General features: G+C 35.1%; 1 protein-coding gene across 15 annotated transcripts in view; it reads right to left on the reverse strand.

Moving 5' to 3' along the window:
• R3HDM1 (R3H domain containing 1) overlaps positions 1 to 19448 on the reverse strand; it is a 63852-nt gene that overhangs the window by 29209 nt on the left and 15195 nt on the right. For 8 of the 15 annotated variants that reach the window (XM_026714616.2, XM_026714615.2, XM_087920321.1 and 5 more), the window contains 9 exons: positions 15399 to 15510; positions 14399 to 14477; positions 11223 to 11282; positions 11001 to 11141; positions 6968 to 7076; positions 6789 to 6884; positions 3706 to 3743; positions 3548 to 3598; positions 3198 to 3424 (listed from right to left, as the gene is read on the reverse strand). In XM_026714616.2, coding sequence (XP_026570401.1) covers positions 3198 to 3424; positions 3548 to 3598; positions 3706 to 3743; positions 6789 to 6884; positions 6968 to 7076; positions 11001 to 11141; positions 11223 to 11282; positions 14399 to 14477; positions 15399 to 15510 — 913 coding nt within the window. Of the gene's footprint in view, positions 1 to 3197; positions 3425 to 3547; positions 3599 to 3705; positions 3744 to 6788; positions 6885 to 6967; positions 7077 to 11000; positions 11142 to 11222; positions 11283 to 13569; positions 13706 to 14398; positions 14478 to 15398; positions 15556 to 19448 lie in introns of those variants that run through there. The other 7 variants (XM_026714614.2, XM_087920314.1, XM_087920319.1 and 4 more) reach the window with 2 other exon arrangements.

Genomic DNA, 19448 nt, shown 5'->3' on the forward strand with positions numbered 1-19448 from the left:
GTTCAAAATAACAACAACAATCTTAATGAATCCAGCACTGGAGTTAAATACACTAACTAAGAATATGCACAAGTTTATTCCAAAATGTACTTAAAATTTAAGTGCAAAAGTTCATAGGAAACTAACATTATGTTTCTCTGACGAAACAGCAAGGGTTTTTTTTATTTACTGAGAAATATATTTGGATTGCATTTTACTTTCTGTCTTCACATGATAAATAAAACATCTTATTTCTATTTTTTCACGGATATTCAAATCAATAAAAATCAACATCTTGAAATATAAGGCAGCATTGATTAAGTTGTTGGGAGTATCTGTGCAGTTTTAGTTTCAGTAGTATTCTAATCCAGTCAATACTATGAAAATATTTTGGAGTTCTTATTTCTAAAGTTCATGTGGAGAAGTGATTCCAACTGTGCTAGTTTTTAGCGTTGTCAAAGTGTAAAATTACTATGGCGTTTAAAATTTATCTGTTAAATCTGAAAAGAATTACAGCCCAGTTTTTCATGAACTGCATCTGTGAACCAGACTATAACACTGCCAAGGTTTGTTAGGAAGTATCGCCTTATATCTTAAATTTTAATAAATGGCTTCAAACCAAAATGAAATAGATAAGTTTGCTGTACTGATTGTACTCACGTTATAACACAATTTTCTTTATATTCTTTTAAAAAACCTTCCACTATCAAAGTTCTTCATCATTAATATCAAATGAATATGTTCGCAAGATATCCTTATCGTATCACTTGGGCACAAACACAAAAAGAGATCTCTATTTTAAGAATAAGGATCTAGAAGAATCCTGCTACAAATTCCTTCAGGAGCAAATTTAGAGTACAGTATTTGCTCCCAGAAATTTCTTAAGCCCTTTGAATGCTAGGCATAAGTGAAGCCCAGCTAGTATTACTCTTGTCTTCTCCCAAAGCAATTGAGGGGGATGTTTATAATTCAGAAGAGAAAAAGGGTTTGTGCCAAGAGCCCAAAATTGTTGTGCAGCTGTTGAGCTTCTTTAAAACCCCTGCTGTATCTCACCAGTGTTGTTTTTTTGCTTCTTATTTTCAATCATTATGACAAAATGCCAAGTTGGACTTATTGGGTTGTAAAATGCAGCAGATATCTAAAAATACAAATTCACACGTTTGTTCTTTTCTTTGTTCTATATCCTTAATATACTTATTACTTTAAGCCACCACAAATATTCTCCCTATGTAAGCTGTGTTGTGCAACTTGGATGGTGATTGATACACCCTGAAATAGATTTTGAAAGTCGACTATAGCAGCACATGTCAAAAAGAAAGAACACAGACTTAACGCTTACAACACCTCATTATGTCCAAAGTCAAGGTAAATTACACCATTCTTAATTAATTTGTCAGTAATTAAAAGCAAGCTAGGCAATCTTACAAGTGCCCAACTGACAAGCCAAATAAAAAAGTATTTGGCAATCTGTCTGCATTGTCAAGTGAGGTCCCAAGTGGAATTTTATTGTCATGTTTGGGTTTTCCCAAGTTCAGGAGACCAAAAAAAGTAAAGAATGCTTAAAAATCCTATTAAAGAACACTTGATGAAATCAGGAATTGAAATGAAATTTGGGGAGGGGGGGAATGATCAGTTAAGGTGACTCAAATCCTGATAATTTAATGTTTTTAAAAGAATTTCAGGTCATTTATAACAGGGTTCTCAAAATTTAGGAACATTTAAGACTTGTGGATTTCAACTCCCAGAATTTCCCAGTCAGCATGGGGAATTATGGAGTTCAACTTCACAAGTCTTAAAGTTACCAAGTTTGGACACCCTGATTTATACCATTACAAGAAAACGACTGATAACTTTAATTTTTTTTTTTTTTTAAAAAGCCTAAATGTCATTTTATGAAGCAGAAAGGGTCAGGTTCCAGCTCTCATCTGGATCACCACCACAAGGACACTTTTGGTATCCATAAAAACGTTAATTTCCTTGTATTAATATGATTGAAAATCTCATAATGCACACCTCTGTCAGCAAAATTAACCTTTAAAAATCATGCCTAATAACAAAACAATTTTTCTTAGCAAAGCAAACTTAATAAAACTCGAAAAAGAGATTTGGAGTTGTGTCAAAGCTGAGGCAGGCTAAAAATAGACATAAGAAATACGGATTTGCTTTTATTGAGTTAGGCCATGGATTCATCTACTTCAATATTGCCTACTTAGGCTGTCAATAGGCAGAGGATGGTATCGAATTTCGATGTAGTCTGTGAACAATCACGAAACATATGGTGCTAAGAGCTGAGGTGGCGCAGTGGTTAGAATGCAGTACTGCTGACTGCCAACTGCCTGCAATTTGGCAGTTCGAATATCACCAGGTTCAAGATTGACTGAGCCTTCCATCCTTCTGAGGTCGGTAAAATGAGGACCCACAATCAATATGTTGACTCTGTAAACCGCTTAGAGAGGGTTGTAAAGTGCTGTGAAGTGGTATGTAGGTCTAAGTGCTATTGCTATTGTTACAACAGGAAAGGCATAATTGCCTTACTTTAAACTAACTCACAGGTATGGAATTATAAATCTCCATAAATCACATCTAAAATATACTGTAGAACTTACTGTTGTATGCCTCTCCTGAAAGCAATCCTCCATTGCTATTCAGATCAAGGAATCTTTAGAGAATTTGAAGAATCTGATTTCAGTGGCGATCTCATTTTAGGAGATTAACTTAGGAGAAGCTCTCAATATTAATTAATAAAGCAACTTCCTAAAACATACCAGAAACCCTCTTGCAATGTTATAGGCTCAGTTACTGTAACAAAATTTTAATTCCTGGAAATGGCACACATGAGAGAATCACTGCATTTCCTATACCGCTACCAGTCTGTCTACTGCTTGCAGCTGTTTCAACTTCTGATCCTGGCCTACTAGCCTATGAAGCTAGCTGGGTTAACAGTGGTCCAAATGCAGAAGATCAACAGCCTCCAACAAGGCATGCAATCCATTAAAAGATGTTTTATTTATAAACAATCCAAAACATTGGTAGGATCAGGAATAGCCACAGCCCTTTCTGGTCTATTCAAGATGCTACCAAAGGTGTGTCTAACACTTAAGTGATTATAACCCTGGGTCAAAGAAGCACTTTTCAAAAACAGCAACGATGGTGGGCGGGCAGAGGATGCTTTTTGCAGGCTGCCTAGCTACCCCTAGACTTTGGTTTTCCAGCGGTACCTGTTTTGGAGAGCCTGCCAGTGCTTTTGCTGCTTCCTGTGCTATCGCCTCTTGTCAGAACAGAGATGCCACTGAAGCTGCTGGCTTTGGTCACGGGGGGTTTCAAACTGCGAAGGGAGCTGTCCGAATCCGTGCTGCTCCATGGACGAGGTTCTGAGTACTTTAGCTCAGTGTCTGTACTGCTCTGGAGACTGTTTGCCGACCTCCCTGAAGCATCCTTGTTGATTCTGTAACCCACAAACTTTCGTTTTTAAAGACGGAAGATTCGTTGCCAAAGCATCAAGGAAAGAAAGGAAAGGAAATACGTGCAGAATGCTTTGGGATATAAAAAAATGAATTCATTCAATTACCTAAAAATCTGTCGCCTTTGCTGGGTACTGTTGGCTTCATCCTCTTGAATTCTGTTGGCGTGTTCAATAGAATTGCAACTTAGTACTTTTGTTTTTTTTGCATTTAGAAAAAAAAACACAAGTTTTTTTTTTTTAAAAAGATACTGATGACGCTTTACCTTTTGTCAATAATATAATTCTCTTGGGAACACAGCGACTGGGGGAAAGAAACAGTGCAAAATAAATATCAGCGTCATTAATGATTCTATCATCAATCCATACTGAAATCAATGTCTAAACATCTATGTGGAAACAACAACTGGTAACCGGTTGCAATCAATTATTGAAAGAAGGACCACCGAATCCTTCAGCAAGGCAAATGTGATCATTCAGATAGGTTTTATATACAACAAATGGGAAGCAGAGAAACCAAATGTAACTGCTAGTCAGCATAATGTGCATATTGGCATCACACTGTTATAGAAGGGGAGCAGAGGAAACCACAGCAGGATTTATTACTCTTTGTTTCACTATCTTTTATTTGCAACCTAGGAGAAAAAGCTGGGCAAATAAGTCTATGCATTTTGGGGTGTACTCTCCAGCCCAGGTTTCAAAAAGTTAATTTAAAACCTGTCAACCTCCCATCTGTGAGCCTTGGCTGCTATTCTTAGAAGATGCCAAATTACCACAATATGAATGATTAAAACAAGTATATGACTATCACCTGTATAAACAGATGCCCAGACTTTTCAACACCCATGACTAGATGTAATTGTTATGAGCAATCTGTCCATAAGAACGGGAAACGGGTCTTCCAGTTTGAAGGGCTTCGGCGACAGACAGAAATCCGCAATCGTGCGCAGTTTCTGTCTGGGCTCGCCGCTGGAGCGCCCCGAGCTGGCTGGTTTCGGGGCTAAGCCACCCCGTAGAGGTGGTGAGGAGGGGGGAGACCGCCAACAGGGTCGAGGAGAGCCGCATCTCTCCTCCTCAGCTGGCCATTACTCCCTTTCCCGAAGGCGGTTGCAGCGGTGGTCAGAAATGGCCACCACAAAGAAGAACTCGACCTGAAAAGAATGTGCAGGAGGAAGATAAGAAGTGAAAGTTTTGGCTGACCGGGTTAAATTATAAAAGCAACAACTAAGGTACCCTGGAATTTAAACTTACAAAAAATAACATCGCTCCCAAAGAAGAGTCAGAAGCAGCGAAGGAAAGTGAAAAGGGAAAGGTTTGGCTTTTTTTTTCTTCTATCTCCTTCCCTATATTGACAACTAAGAGACTTAAATAAGAAATCGGAAAAATCTGCTTTGACATCAATAGGCAATTAAGCTGAAAATAAAACAAAATGCCAAAGGGATAATAAAGATTTCTGGACATTAAAAATTTTCTTTTTCATAAGCAGGTAGGGAGAGAAAAAGAATAAGGGCAGGATCTGGAAGAGGGAGGAGACTGCCTGGAATTAAAAAGTATCTACAGTAAAACTCCAACAAGACTTCTAAAAGATACATTTTAACTGAAACTTTGCAACTAAATAGTAACCCCAGGAAGAGAACGTGAAAAAAAGAGCAAAAAAGAAACAGCTTGCGTGTATTTGGATTATTTGGTGATCTTTGGATTCTTGGTTATTATGTTTGAATGACTAAAATCAATTGGGTGATTGTTAAAAAATTTATACAATGGCATCACTTCTGGATGAATTGAAAATGGAACTGAAAAAGTACAAAGAAGATGCACAAGAAGGGAAGGCTTCTTTTGGCTTCGTTTTTCAATTCTTAGAAATGGAGATTTGGAACTATCAGAAACAAGAAGAAATGACTGCAAAACAAGAAGACTGGGACAAAGAAGAAGCCATCTTTAATGAACAAGCAATTTTATCTGGGGAAGAAAAAGGAAAGGGGGGAAAGAGAATGGAGAATTTAAGACTTAAAAAAACAACCAAAGGAAAGAAAAATAATTCGAAAAATAAGTATAATACTGGAAAGCAACAGAAGAGAGGAATACAGAAGAGAGAAATAGAGGTAGAGAGACAAGGGGGTAAAAAGGGGAGAGAGAAGAAGAGAGGGAAGAAGGAAAGGAAAAGAAGTTACAAAGGACCGGAGCAAGAAATAAAGAAACAGGACCTATTTAGAGATAATGGGTGAAAATCTAACTGAAAAAGGGATTCTGTAAAGGTACATAAGATTGTATTGTTATATTAATAATAAAAATAACTTTAGAAAATTGGAAACAACGTATGATTAAAATGAGGGATAAAATAGTTAGTGTAATTTAGTGAAAGGTTTGTGAATAAAATAAGTGAAATAAAATAAATGAGAAAATTGAATTAGGAAGGAATGGGAACATTTTAATAAGGTAATGTTTTATAAAATATAAGTGAAGCGGGAGAATTAACTATGGAAAGCTTATAATTGTTCCCATAGAAGTATGATATTTAATTGAAAAGTAATGTTAAAGATGTTAAGACTTTAATGAATATTAATATTAATGATAGAATTGAATTGGAATGGAATGGAATGTTGTTTTAATTATATACATTTATAATTTTTTCTTTTTTTAAGAATACAGTGTGTATTTTAAGAATGTACCAAGCAGAATCCGAATGGAAGTTATGTATTATATTGAATGTTACAATTTTAGGGAAAAGATATAAAGGCATCATACTCCAATCAGTAACTACAGGAGAAATTTTGTTAAATGAGAAAAGATAATAGATAATTGAAACAGGACAGACAAAAAATATAAATACAATGATTTGAATTGAGATGAGATAATTAAAATAGAGAAAATTAAAAGAGGGGAGAAGCTATGCAGAAAATGTAAAATAGTAATAAGATATGGAATAGAATATAAAAATGAGCATGAACCTGAATTTGTGTCTGTACGAAGAAATGTAACCCGGGATTATGCTACTTTCAAAAAGGATGTTTTATTTGTATTTTTGTTCTTTGTGAAAACTCAAATAAAATTTACAAAAAAAAAAAGAAAAAGAACGGGAAACGGTTTAATTAAACAGCAGCTCAAAGGAGAAGATAAGAGGTAGTGCCACTATATCTATATTTCTATATCTATATCTACATTATCATCCCCAGCCCAGGGACTGAGAACCAATCCGTTGCTCTACCCTTTCTTTATAAACATTCTCTTAATGCGATCATGAATGGGAATACAGAGACGTTTTTTCCCAAATATTTTGAGCGCTTTAATTATGCACTTTTATTGTTGTTACATATAGTCAAAGATACTGTGGACATTCCTTAATACCTACATCTTGTGCAAATATTCGTTCTCTAGCTCTCTGGTACTCTTCTTCTCGCTCTTCTATAGATTTGCTTCTTCTGTCATCTTTTAATCGTATTCGCATCTAAATTAAATAAGTTGTTAATTGCCAATTTTCATTGCGCAATGTAAGCATGCAGTCAAGATACAGTAATCTTCCATATTTACCTGATTATCATCTTTGTCTAGACTAGAATTCTCTCGTTTAAGGATGTACCGTTTTTGAAAATCTTCACCTTTTTCATCTTTTATATGTTCGCAAAACTTCTGGTCAGGTCTTTTGAAAGAAAAAAAAGATTAAAATAAAATAAATAATTATAAATATGAAGGAAGTTTTTTGTGGTCCTTAGGCTTGAGGAAAATAAAATGGCAAGATATATGTGGACAACAGGCCATTTCGTGGTATAAAAGTAATCAGAATATTTTGTAGGTTTTAATTTCCTTTCCTACAGTGGAAATCTGTGTGGAGAATCTGATGCTACATCTCTTCATTCATACAGGTATAGTCCTCAATTTATGACCATAATTGAACCTTGCAATTCTGATGGTCACAGAAATGGTCATCACATGACCAAACCAATTTCACTTTTGCAATGTTCATTAAGTGAAATGCTGAGGTTCTTAAGTGAACACTGTAGTCGATAAGTAAATATGGCGGTTGTTAAGCAAACCCAATATTTGCTATGGACCAGTTTTTATCCAAAATCGTAAGCAAGCACCAGTTTCTGGCAAAACCATCATAAATCAGTTGCATAACTATGGGGTGTTTCAAACAGCTATAAATGCAGACCAGGTGCAGAGCATCCAATATGTGATCATGTGGCAGAGGGAAAGACCTTAGAAACGGGTCATAAGTAGCTTTTGGATCAGTCATAACTTCAAATGGTTGCTAAGCAATTGATCATTAAGTCAAGGATTAGTTATATGTATATTTGAATATATTATTTAAGATTTGGGTTATGGTTATTGCAAAAAATCTTTATCTTGAGGATAATGAGGATAATCCATGGTAAAATAAAACCTACCATGATAAAAATGGCATTTTGTATGCCATGCCAGTGGCAAAAAATAGACGTATAAAACAAATAATCAAAATATGGTTATAATAATCTAACTAGAATAAAACCAAAGCCACATTGTGACCCTTGGAGTAGCTGGAATGCTTTGTAGCTATGTGCAATTCAAATGTTTGCCGAATGGATTCTTTCATTCTTTTTGTTTTACTATTATACATTGCTCATTTTATACCGGAAAACAAAAACAAAAAATGAAAAAGAATAAAATGAAGAAGCAGGGAATGTATAAGCATCATAAGCTTGAGTAGAACAGTTGCAAATTCTCAGAACATTAATTGAATTCTACACATTCAAATATCATGTAATTTTATACAGATCAATATTAAAATCAAGTTAATGTAAATATAGGTTAAATTAAAAAATTATCTATTTCCAATTAACAAATCACCCCGAGTTCATGTTAAGAGCTAGTGTAGAATAGAAATCAAAATTTGGACATGGTAAATGCCTGTGAATTGAATTACAGTCTAAAAATAGTTTTTATGTCAAATTAAATTTTGATCCTAATGTCTCTTTCAAATATAAATAGAAACTTAATTTGTCATTCTTCTGCTGATAGAATTGTATACGAGTTCCGATGCAAGGCAGAGAATTAACCTACCAGCAGTTAGTATGTACAAAATACTTTGAAGAAATGTAAGGTTTAATGATATTTAATAACAAGATGACAGAATGGAAAGGGAATTCAAATTTTAGAATTAGTTTCATTTTAAGTCATTTTCCAAACTTGCCAGACTTTATATTACTAAACACAAAAGAATAAGACAACTTGATTGTTACATTTCCAACTATTTTTTAGAAAATTATTAATTAGTGACCATGGAGGGATACCTCATTAGTAAAACTTCTTATGCTAGTTTCTCTAAGCATGGTATTCACCATAAATGTAGCATTTTTCTACTGAATTAATTTCTATGTATTAATTGTTCTTTTCATGTGGTCCTCATTTAACAACAGTTAACTGGGATTGGCAACTTTGTTGCAAAGCAAACAAGCAGGACATCAAGCTGACTTGCAATAGCAAATTACAGCTGTGGTTGTTAAATGGGCCACCCACAGTCATTAAGTCCGATGTCGCATAATCACAACTTGCTGCTGAATTTGTTTAGGAGCTGGCAATGAAGGTTACAAATGACAATCATGTCGTAATTATAAGCTGTTTTCCAAATGCTTGAATTGCTATCACGTGAGCTCGGGAATGCTGTGAGGGCCCCAACAATGAGGACTGGCTTAAGTCTCTACATTCAGCATCATCATAACTTTGAATGGTTCCTCAACAATGATCATTAACTGAGGACTACTTGTATAAATTCTGTATGCATTTAAACATGCCATTTATAACTTCTCCACTGTCTGTGTCGTACTTCACCGGCAGCTTAAAGCCCAAAAGTGCTCTGAGCAACTTCCCAAATTTAGACAAATTTCTAAGACTTAATTTCTAAATCTTGTTTCTGAGATTTCACTAGAACAATACTGCTTATTTGAAGATTTTAGAATTGCTAAGGTGGGTTTGATCGTTTGAGGAGCCTCTCAAAGGATGCCATTTTTATCTTACTGGTAATTAAATCTTGTGATCTAAATAAGTTATTTATTTGTATTGTCATCTTCATGAATATGAATGTTTAATAATGAAGCGAAAGGTGATAAATCTGGGTTAATTCTATTTTCAATGCCTTACTTTGGTTATACTTCTTATTATCACATTTTAAAATGTTTTTTTTTTTCCCTGTGGATTCTTTAATTTTTGGCTATTATAGAAAGACATGGAAACAGAGAAATGAATGTTTTAGGGGAAAGAAAGGTTTCAGAACAAAACCCTACATGCCTACAGTTGTACATGGAATCATGAGATACTTTTAGTTTTTAAGCATCCAACTTCCAGGAAACGAAGAAACGTTTGTAAACCCTTTTTTAAGGTGTTAAAAATAATTATGATTGTGGTCCATAAAAACACAGTAAATTATATGTCCTCACACACTTGAGAGATTTGCAAAAAAGCAGGATCGAGTTTCTTTTTTAATTCTCAGATTGCATTATAAAGGGATGAAATAATTCTCAAACACTACCTAAGAATTATTGGATGCCAAAATGTAATTAGCAGGCATTTCGGAAAACCTTTAGACTGTCTTACCTCATTTTTTTCTTAAAGGTCCCTGAATTTACTGCCCTGCCATCACCACTCCACTCCACTGAGTCGTCCCAGTGTGCACTGGGTTGATGATGTCATTAACAGCACAGACCGGCACTGGAGCGGGGAATCTCCCTATGAGGAAAAGGTAAGTTGGGTTTTAGATTGCCAAGGTTTTCTAGCTAAATTCTTATTTTAAATCCCGAGATATAAAATAAGAACACTGAAAACCTTTAAATAATTTACATTGTCTACTGGTTCAAGGAAATGCCTGCTAATTATACTTGGGCCTTCCAGATTCCAGCTGAGATTGTCTTTGCCGTAAAAGTATTCTAAATATAGCTTGCTCTCCAAAAACTTCATCGACAGCTGCCACAATGCTGTTTCCAAACCACCTCATGCAGAGGGTTATAACAAATAGATGCAGTTATCCGCTGCATCTTGTTACATTAAATTTTAAATAGAACTTTTGGTTTCCCAGTTCATTTCTCCAACTAAGCAGCGGGGGAAGGATGGGGGATGGATATTGAAATGCAACACAATTAACAGAGTACTAAAATGGAATCACTCTAAGGAGTCAGTAATTACCAGATTCTGCTTTTCTGCAAAGTCCAATTTAGTTAATTAAAAAGAAAAAAAAAGACAAGAGGCAAAACTTGTGCCTTTACTGAGATATCCAGTTCACCTGCCGAAGTTTTTCCTCAAAGAAATTATGTGTCATTTTCTTGAAGCAAATACTGTAATTCAGAACTATTTCTTTTACACAATGAAAATAGAATATATTTTTAGAGATATAATGGATAGGCTTTTTTTTTTCCTCCTTCTCCAAATCCAGAGGAAAAACTCCGTAATCGTTGTGATTCTTATAGAATTAAGGATACATTTTCACACAGAGATACTGTAATTGCCCTGCTATGGTCATAAACTCAAACATCCATCACTAATGGAATTCAACTCTTTGAATAATGAATTTTTTAAAAAAAGAACTTCAACTTACATTCTGGTACTGCTGGTTTTATTCACGATCACTGACTTCCCACTCTGGTCCACGTTATGCTCCAGTCCGAAATAAGCAGCTACTCTGTGCAATAACATTCTATGGTACGAGGTCATTGGGGGGAATTTTTTTCGCGGGATTCTGAAAAGAAGCAAGTAGGTTTTAGGCTGACATAAGCCTCAGCTCATCTCGTATAATTACCCGTCATCCAATGACACTTACTCATTATTCCCAATGAAATCTAAGATTTCCTGTTCTAATTTCAGCAGCATCATTCTGTCCCTGGAAGGCAAAATATAACATTCGTTAGCGGGGAAAGAGTCAAGTAGGACATATTTCCAGAGTCTGTAAACATATTAAACAAGTATATTCCCCCAAATAAAATAATTATACCAAGTGTTGATGTAACAATATTAAGGATGTTTTTAATGGTTGGACAGCACTTGGCATCTCCTTTGATTTCAGTTAGCTTAGATGGCCCGCAAGAATAATCTGTGTTGTTTTGTCATGAGCAAGTTCAAATAAACTATCACATTTTTCCCCCTAAGAACTTTATTGATTGCTCAGTTCTGAATATTTTTGCCACTTTGGGCCAGTCGTACAAATAACACTAAATTCACCACAATATTGTGGGGAGTAAAATAAGGCCTCCTTGATTAACCCAAATCCGTCAACTGTAACCCTAATCTTGTATAAAGGAATACTTATTAAACAAAACTTGTACATATAGATTTCACTGACTCTAACAATGAGTACTGTTGCTATGTTACATGATTACCATGTTATATTTACATACTACATATTAGAGAGAGGGAGGGAGGGAGGGAGAGGGAGAGACAAAAATTCGGCAGGAAAAACGAATTACATTCGTTTTCTGTTCAGATTTATTAAAGGCTAATTAAACCCTGGCAGTAGAATAAGAAGACTATGCAAAAGATCTGAAAAGGGTAAATTTTGACTACAAGAACTTTTATCATTTTATGGCAGAGAAAGGCAATTGGCAAAAATTATTTCGAGACAGATGGGCTTTCCCCCCCCTTTAAGTAATGAGTAAAGGTGCAAAATAGGAGGAGGAAGGTGTATTGGGTATGTTCCTATCTTGAGTTTAAAATAAGGTGGGATACAAATCAATCAATCAATCAAATCAAATGGTAGTAGCACTGATCGATGAATACCTGAATGGGTAAGGATAGTTGTGTGTGAGAAACAGAAAATTTGCTATAAGGTTAATTTTGCAAATGAGGAGTAGAATAGGATAGGCTGCAATTGCTTTTTCTGCAGTCCTAACTACCTGTTGAAGTCTATACCTGTCCTGCTTGGTTGAGGTCTATACCTATGCTGTTTGGTTGCTGTGCAATTATTTTACAGGTAAATAATTTAATCAGCCATTATTAAATCATTTAATGTGTGTCTGTGTTTGTCTTGGCCCTAGGCTTGTTGGCATATGGGTTCTGAATGATATGCATATTTTACATGCCCAAACAGATGCATACACGCTACATGTACCTATTTATTACATGGGGCAGATATGCCAGGATTGCTTTTGGCAACTCCAAGTTGACAAGATGGAGAAGCTGAGCATTCCATAGGGCTTTGCCTAAAACGTGTTTTGATTTTTTTAAACTCTTCTCTTTCAGGAAGATGATCACCACTGAGTTAAATTCTAAGTAGTCTTCCTCTCAGGTAGTACTAACAATAGCACTTAAGACTTATATACCACTTCATAATGCTTTACAGCTCGATTTAAAGACTCAGCCTGTTGCTCCCAACTATCTGGGTCCTCATTTTACTGACCTCAGAAGGACGAAAGGCTGAGTCAACCCTGAGCTGGTCAGAATCAAACTCCTGGCAGCGAATGCAAAGTTAGCCTACAATATTGCATTCTAACCACTGCACCACCCCGGCTCATATAGGTAGCTATATCATATAAACTCTTCAAAATGCCCAGAATTCCCTTCATGGCGACAAAAAACATGGACACAAATGACAGAAAAACTAGAGCTGTACTTACAAAAAAAAGAGGAAAAAAAGGAAAATTGACTGTTCTGAATATACCAAGGTTTTTTTTTTTTGAAAAAAAGCTATAAAATCAGTCAAAATACCTCCAAAAGAAAAGCAAGGATTCTTGACTAGCCAGGAATGAGGAATTTAATGCCATCCAAATATACTAGAGAACATTTCCCACCACTGGTCTTCTTGGCAAAGATAAAGGACAGATTAGGAGTGAGAGTCCAAGATACTTGGAAGTTGTGGTTCGTGTCTTCCTGAATTCAAGATTGTTTTGAGAAGAACAAGCTGCAGTAATTTGAGACTTACTCCCTGATAAATTGCATGCTCTTAAATGTACAGGATACCAGAGAATTGCTTAAATTCAGATATGTACAGTGGTCTGTCGCCAAGTACTCTAGCTTTTGTGTGGTTGCTCTTATCTGAATGCAACATAAAATGGTTTCTTCCTAGAGGATCAAGAAACTGAATCTGCAGCTTTAGTTTGTTCTGAATTCCACCTCTAGCTTCTTTTTTTTTTGCAAGAAGTATACTGCTGTCTTTGGATGAGTCATCAACCTACCATGTTACCATATCAACAAACCACAGGCAGGCAATGATTTGTAGCTGCACTGCTTCAAAGGAAAAAATAACATGCCTCCAGGCAAATTTGCAGCCAACCACAATTGCTGCCTTTGAATGCAGTCATGGCAACTGATTTTACCTAAGAGGTTAGAAAAACAAACAAACTAATATCATACACTTCTGTTTAAAGCTATTTTCCACAATTGACAATACAGTATTGACCATAATTCTGGTTTAAGATGCAGTTAATGTAAAATGGAATCAAAAGCTCCCAGACACTTTCCTCACAACCACACAAGAAGCAAAGAATCAGTACCTACTCTTGTGACTTTGTTCTTGTTGTGCTAAAACCGTAATTTGGTGTGATTTCTAAATATGGCTACTGAAGCTCGTGCTTACATAAAGTTAGACCTCAATTAAATACAATTCTGAAAAAGTTCCTGCATTTAACAGTGTTGTCCTACACAGCAGTGGTTTTCAAACATGACAACTTTAAGACTTGTGGACTTCAACTCCCAGAATTCCTCCTTCAGTCATGTTAGCTCAGGAATTCTGGGAGTTGAAGTCCACAAGTCTTAAAGTTCTCAAGTTTGAAGACCCTTGCTGTACAGGAACAGCCAAGAGAGCTTTATGAATGCATCAAAAGAATAAAAATATTAGGGGCTCCATTACAGTTTGAAAAAGGATGTGCGGAACAATAACTTCAAATGTTTTCAATAAACTATCTAATAATAGAGCAAAATTTACAAATAGACCAAAGGAAAATGAATGAAAAATTCTGTAATATATACATTATTTCAACATGAACATCATGGAAACTTGTTTACCTGGGATTGTTTTTCAATGTATTAACTAAAAACTCATGTAGATCTATACCAGTTGAATCTGTATATTCTTGACTAGAATCTAAAATAAAAATAAATCCACAGTTACAGAGAACGCATTCATTCTTTCAATAAAACCAAGCCATTAATATTTTAAGACTCCTGTTTACAGAATAGCAGCTAGGATGGTAAAGTCTGAAAGTTTAATGGCACACTGGCATGGATAGTTAATTGTTTCTCTATTAACAGTGAGGGGGGACTGAGGGGAGAGAGAAAAATCTCTTAATTTGCCTCCTTATCCCACAGTTCTTTCAATAACCCTTCAGATGGCGAAGGACTGTAAAACAAGGGAGCAGGCCAGGAGAATGGGGTCTATTATTTTCATTATGCCAGGCCCATGTAACGTTTATTCTGCAATATTCATGTATTTTGCATTTCAGAGTAGTGGAAAAGAGGTCAACAATATTCCCAAGGCTGCAAAGATGGAGTATGAGCTGTAGGTTGTCCTGAGCCACAGGGTGCTCACTTCCACTCTGGAAGGTAGTTTGAAGTGAAACATCTGAACGCTAAACTACTTACTGAAAGAAAAGAATCACTTAAGCCAATGTATGAAATTCATTAATGTTGACATTTCTTTTCCAAAAGATCATATTTCAAAAATGTCTCATGTCTCACATTAGAAATCTCATATACATGATATGCCAGTGTTCGTATGTCTTCCTTTTTAAATTGTAGCCCACTCCAATTACTTCTGAGCATGCAATTCTCAGAGAAAACTCTAAGACAGCCTAACTGCTCAGCTAAACCAACTCTTTATTTGCCAGGAGGATAAGGGGATTATATACTTTCATCACTAATTAGGCATCTCTGGGAGATTCTTCCGTGAATAAACTTACCAATATATAAAGAAGAAGCATTATGGTAAATATTAACTACCTTCAGGTTCTTTTTAAACCTACAGCCCAAATCATGTAATTTAAGAAGAGGATAATATATAGCAAACCTCTTGATAACATTTTCCTGGGTAATTTATCAGACTTCTCCTTTTCAGCTTCATCTTTCGAGGGTTTCTCTTCCTTTTCAAATAACTGTGTTAGCTGGATCTGATTTTTTTCCTGTTGAAAAGTAAAATTAACAATTTTCCCCCTAAGAAAGGTATCCTGTAAAGAAAACAAGTGTCTATTTAAATAGTCTACAGGCATAACAACAACAAAAACCCTAACATTTGGCTGCAAACCAAAAGGCCAATCTGAAATAACTGATTTTGAGCTTCTTAAAATGCAATTCCCTTAAGTTCATATGCCTGGGCAAATGATTCAAGAAACAATATTGCTACTATTTCCTATAAAATTACCCTCCAGCTAAATTTTCAAAGAAAGCCAGCTTCCATGCAACATTAAACAACAGCTTAATGGGAGGCAAGTGAACCTTAAGAACCACAATTGATGCTTCGAATGTACAGGCTCCCACGCTTCTTTGCATTTAGCTAGGAAGAGATTTACCTAAGATTAGTTTTATTTTATTTAAATGATGGTTATCACATGTGAACAAGAAATAAAGCATGATTATAAGCCAACTGAGAACAAGTTTGGTATCGTGGTTAAGGCTTCAGGCTAGAAACCAGGAACCACAAAGTCAACTGGGTGATCTTGGGCCAGTCATTCTCTCTCTGCCCCAGGAAGGAGACAATGGCAAATTACTTCTGAAAAACCTTGCCAAGAAAACTGCAGGGACTAAACCAGGTAGTGACCATCAAAACTGACTCAAAGGCACACATACACACACACACACACACACACAAAGGGCCAGTTAATTTGAACTAGGCATACCTAATAACCAGAACTTGTTTTTAATCTTCATTCATAAACAATAAACCAGCTTTCATTAAAAAATAAATCTAAATTCTACAGAAGCCTTTAGCCCTGGCAAAGAAGATGTCTAGGAACCAGATGGTTTCCTTGGGTTTGGTCCAACTCCAGAGAGTATTCCAATTCCAACACTAAAGGTTTAGTAATAAGATGCAAATCACTTTGAAATATCTATGCTATGTTGTTTAGGTTGCAGTATCTCACAAAACAAAATCAACTTTAATAATTTTACTCTAGCACAAGAAGTTCAGTTCCATTGAGTTACATTTGTATGCTCTGAAGGGATATTCTAGTTTGTTTTCAGATCTTATAAAATCTAACTCAATGGGAATTATGTGTCTTACAGGACTGAAGCCTCCACATGTAAGAACAGTAATTTAAGTTTCTATGGCAATGATTTTTTTTCTTCACTAACAATTATTATTTTCTAATTAACTTCTTCCAATTATCTGAGGTTTTGATATTGTTAGCAACTATGTACAATACAAGACAGAATTCTTGCAAAATCAGTCTCTTTTAATGCAAACATGCATAGCATTTCAATTAAGTTAAAGAAGTGGAAGAGCTGCATAGATGCCAAAGAATGATTCTGCCATTGAGAAAATAAATGTAAGAATGAAGGTAACCTCCCTTTTTATGACCCTGCAATTCCTTAATTCGGAATAGAGTCAGCACATGCTAAAAAAAAGGACTTGCAGTTACAGTTCTGTTTTTTAGCTTCTTTGTAGTTTTTACATAGAAATGAAATAGAAGTAGTTTAAGCAAAATGCTATATCAGTTAAAATATATTGCATTAAAATATTAAACTTATTTTTGTGATAATTGGTCACATTCTTTACTTATAATATTTTTAATCGTTTCATTTACCCAAGAACTTTTCCAGGTAGGTATTTGCCATCATAGAGCCAACTTTGATTTTTGTGCCAGTTGATATCATATTTCAGAAAAAGAGATTTCAACCTCAATTGTAACAAATGAAACCTGTTAATGTATATGTTAATAAAACAATAAAATATCTTCAGTTTCCAGCGTCATCCAATTAAGATTCAGTGCTATCACTAGAAATAAGGCATTCAAGTTGAGAACCCCATCAGAGGAAGTTTTCTGAATCTTACACACAGACATGAAATTGAGTTACACCAAAACGAACACTGAAGAGCATTTTTAAGACTGATCATAACAAAAATACAAATGTTATGATGCATAAACTAGCTATATCGCATTTGGGAAAGCAACCATTAGTACGTTTTAGAAATTACTTAGCTCCCAGTCAACTTTATGGAAGTAATTCAATCCTTTAGAGCCAGAAATTCTCCATGCAAGCATCACACATTTATTGTGGAACTATTTCTACAAAAATATTAATATCTAAAAATAGCTACAAAAATATTAATCAGCTAATAAAGAATGAGGTACTCATTAATTATTATCTTATTGCTTTGATACCTAGCAAAGGCAGGTAAACCTTAATGATGTTGATGTTTTGAATGTACTGACTCCCACATTTTGCCCTCCTCCTTGCATTTAAGGTGGGAGGAGATTTAGGTAAAATGGTTATTGATGGTTATTACATGTGAACAAGAAACAATAAGAGATAAACCATGATTATAAGCCAACTAAGAGCCAATTGGGTGCCTGAAGACAATACTATGCTTAAAGATTACATGGTGAACTGTTTTGCTTTCTCACAATTTTCTACTTAGTAGCATTTTATGTTCCTTTAAACTTGCAGAGTCAAAGACCCAGCAAGTCAGAAGACTTTATACATTAGTCTCTTCAACTATTATACTTCCTGAAATTTAGCAAACTACTAAGAGACTGTCATAAGTTCATCACACTAAGTGATATTCCAAAATTTTGTAAAAAGACAATGGACAAGTATCTCAATTTTGACCAATCCCCACACCTCCTACATTTTGTCTTTGACATTGTTCTTTGACATGTGATGTGAAAGAATTTCATTTTGTCCATATTGTCATATCCAAATTGCCATAGTTGCCTTTTCAAATGATGTACTTCCTAAGATTTTGTGCTATACTATCATCTTATAATTTGGAAACTAAAAAAATGCAGAATAAGAAGAAATTGCACAGCCAATGTAAAGTTTCTTCTTGGTGTTTAAAATACTGCAGAATAATGCAGAACTGATGAAAAGTAGATTGAAACTGATATATATATTGTTTTCCATTCAAGTACTGGTTGCTCCAATATAAATACAAGAGAAAAGATTTATCAGAGAACAATTCTCAATATATTACTTTCTAATTTTTTTTAGAAACACTTAAAATTATGAAAAATTAAGATTCATTGGATATTTCATGATCTAAAACTTCTAGTCTATTATACCACAGTTGTCAAAACATTGTTAAAAGGCATCATAGCTGCATATCAACAACAAACAGATTCCCTGTACTTGATTATTCTAGAAGATCAGAAATAGGAACTTAAAACGATTGTCCAAATTTTTCATAGTATGGATTGCTCTAGAAAAAGTAAATAAATACTAAATTTTACTAATCAGAATCTGAATTTAATAAATATTTTAAGGCAGAGTATCTTATTTGTAAAGAAGTAGATGAAAGCAAATCCTCGCTATCAAATAAGTGATTTTAGGACTACTAATTGGCAAAAGGATAGACACCAGGATAACATCAAGAGTCTAAAGAGGAACTTATCTCATTTAACATGTGGTCAACCATAGTTCTGCTAAAAGGACAAATGTCCAAGACTGCTGATTTCACTGTCTATCAGTTCAAAGCAGAGAGAACTATATTGCAGGAGCTACCCTGGTTACTAATCTGCTTCCAGATGCAATTCAAGATGCTAGTTACCTTTAAAGAACTACATGGCTTGGGACCAGGCTATATGAAAGACAAACTCTCCCCTATTCCATCTACCTGGCCCAGCAGGACAGGAAGGCAGAGTATATTACAGGTGCCATCGATTAGGGATGTATATCTGGAGGGACCACATCACTTTTAAGAGGAAACGTCATAAGATCTTTGCCACTAGAAGGAACTAGATAGATTTGCCTCAGTGACCCTGGCAGCATCTAATAGCTAAAATGATCCAATGTTAAAAAACAATATAGAAACGTATGAAAATATGAGAAACTGTTTAGAAATAAAATCATTCTATAAGACTGATTATCAGTTGCATCAAACATGGAAATTAACCATGTTGAA

Source organism: Pseudonaja textilis, chromosome 1, assembly GCF_049901715.1.
Source record: "Pseudonaja textilis isolate UNSWEBS1 chromosome 1, rPseTex1.2, whole genome shotgun sequence".
NCBI classification, from domain to species: domain Eukaryota; kingdom Metazoa; phylum Chordata; class Lepidosauria; order Squamata; family Elapidae; genus Pseudonaja; species Pseudonaja textilis.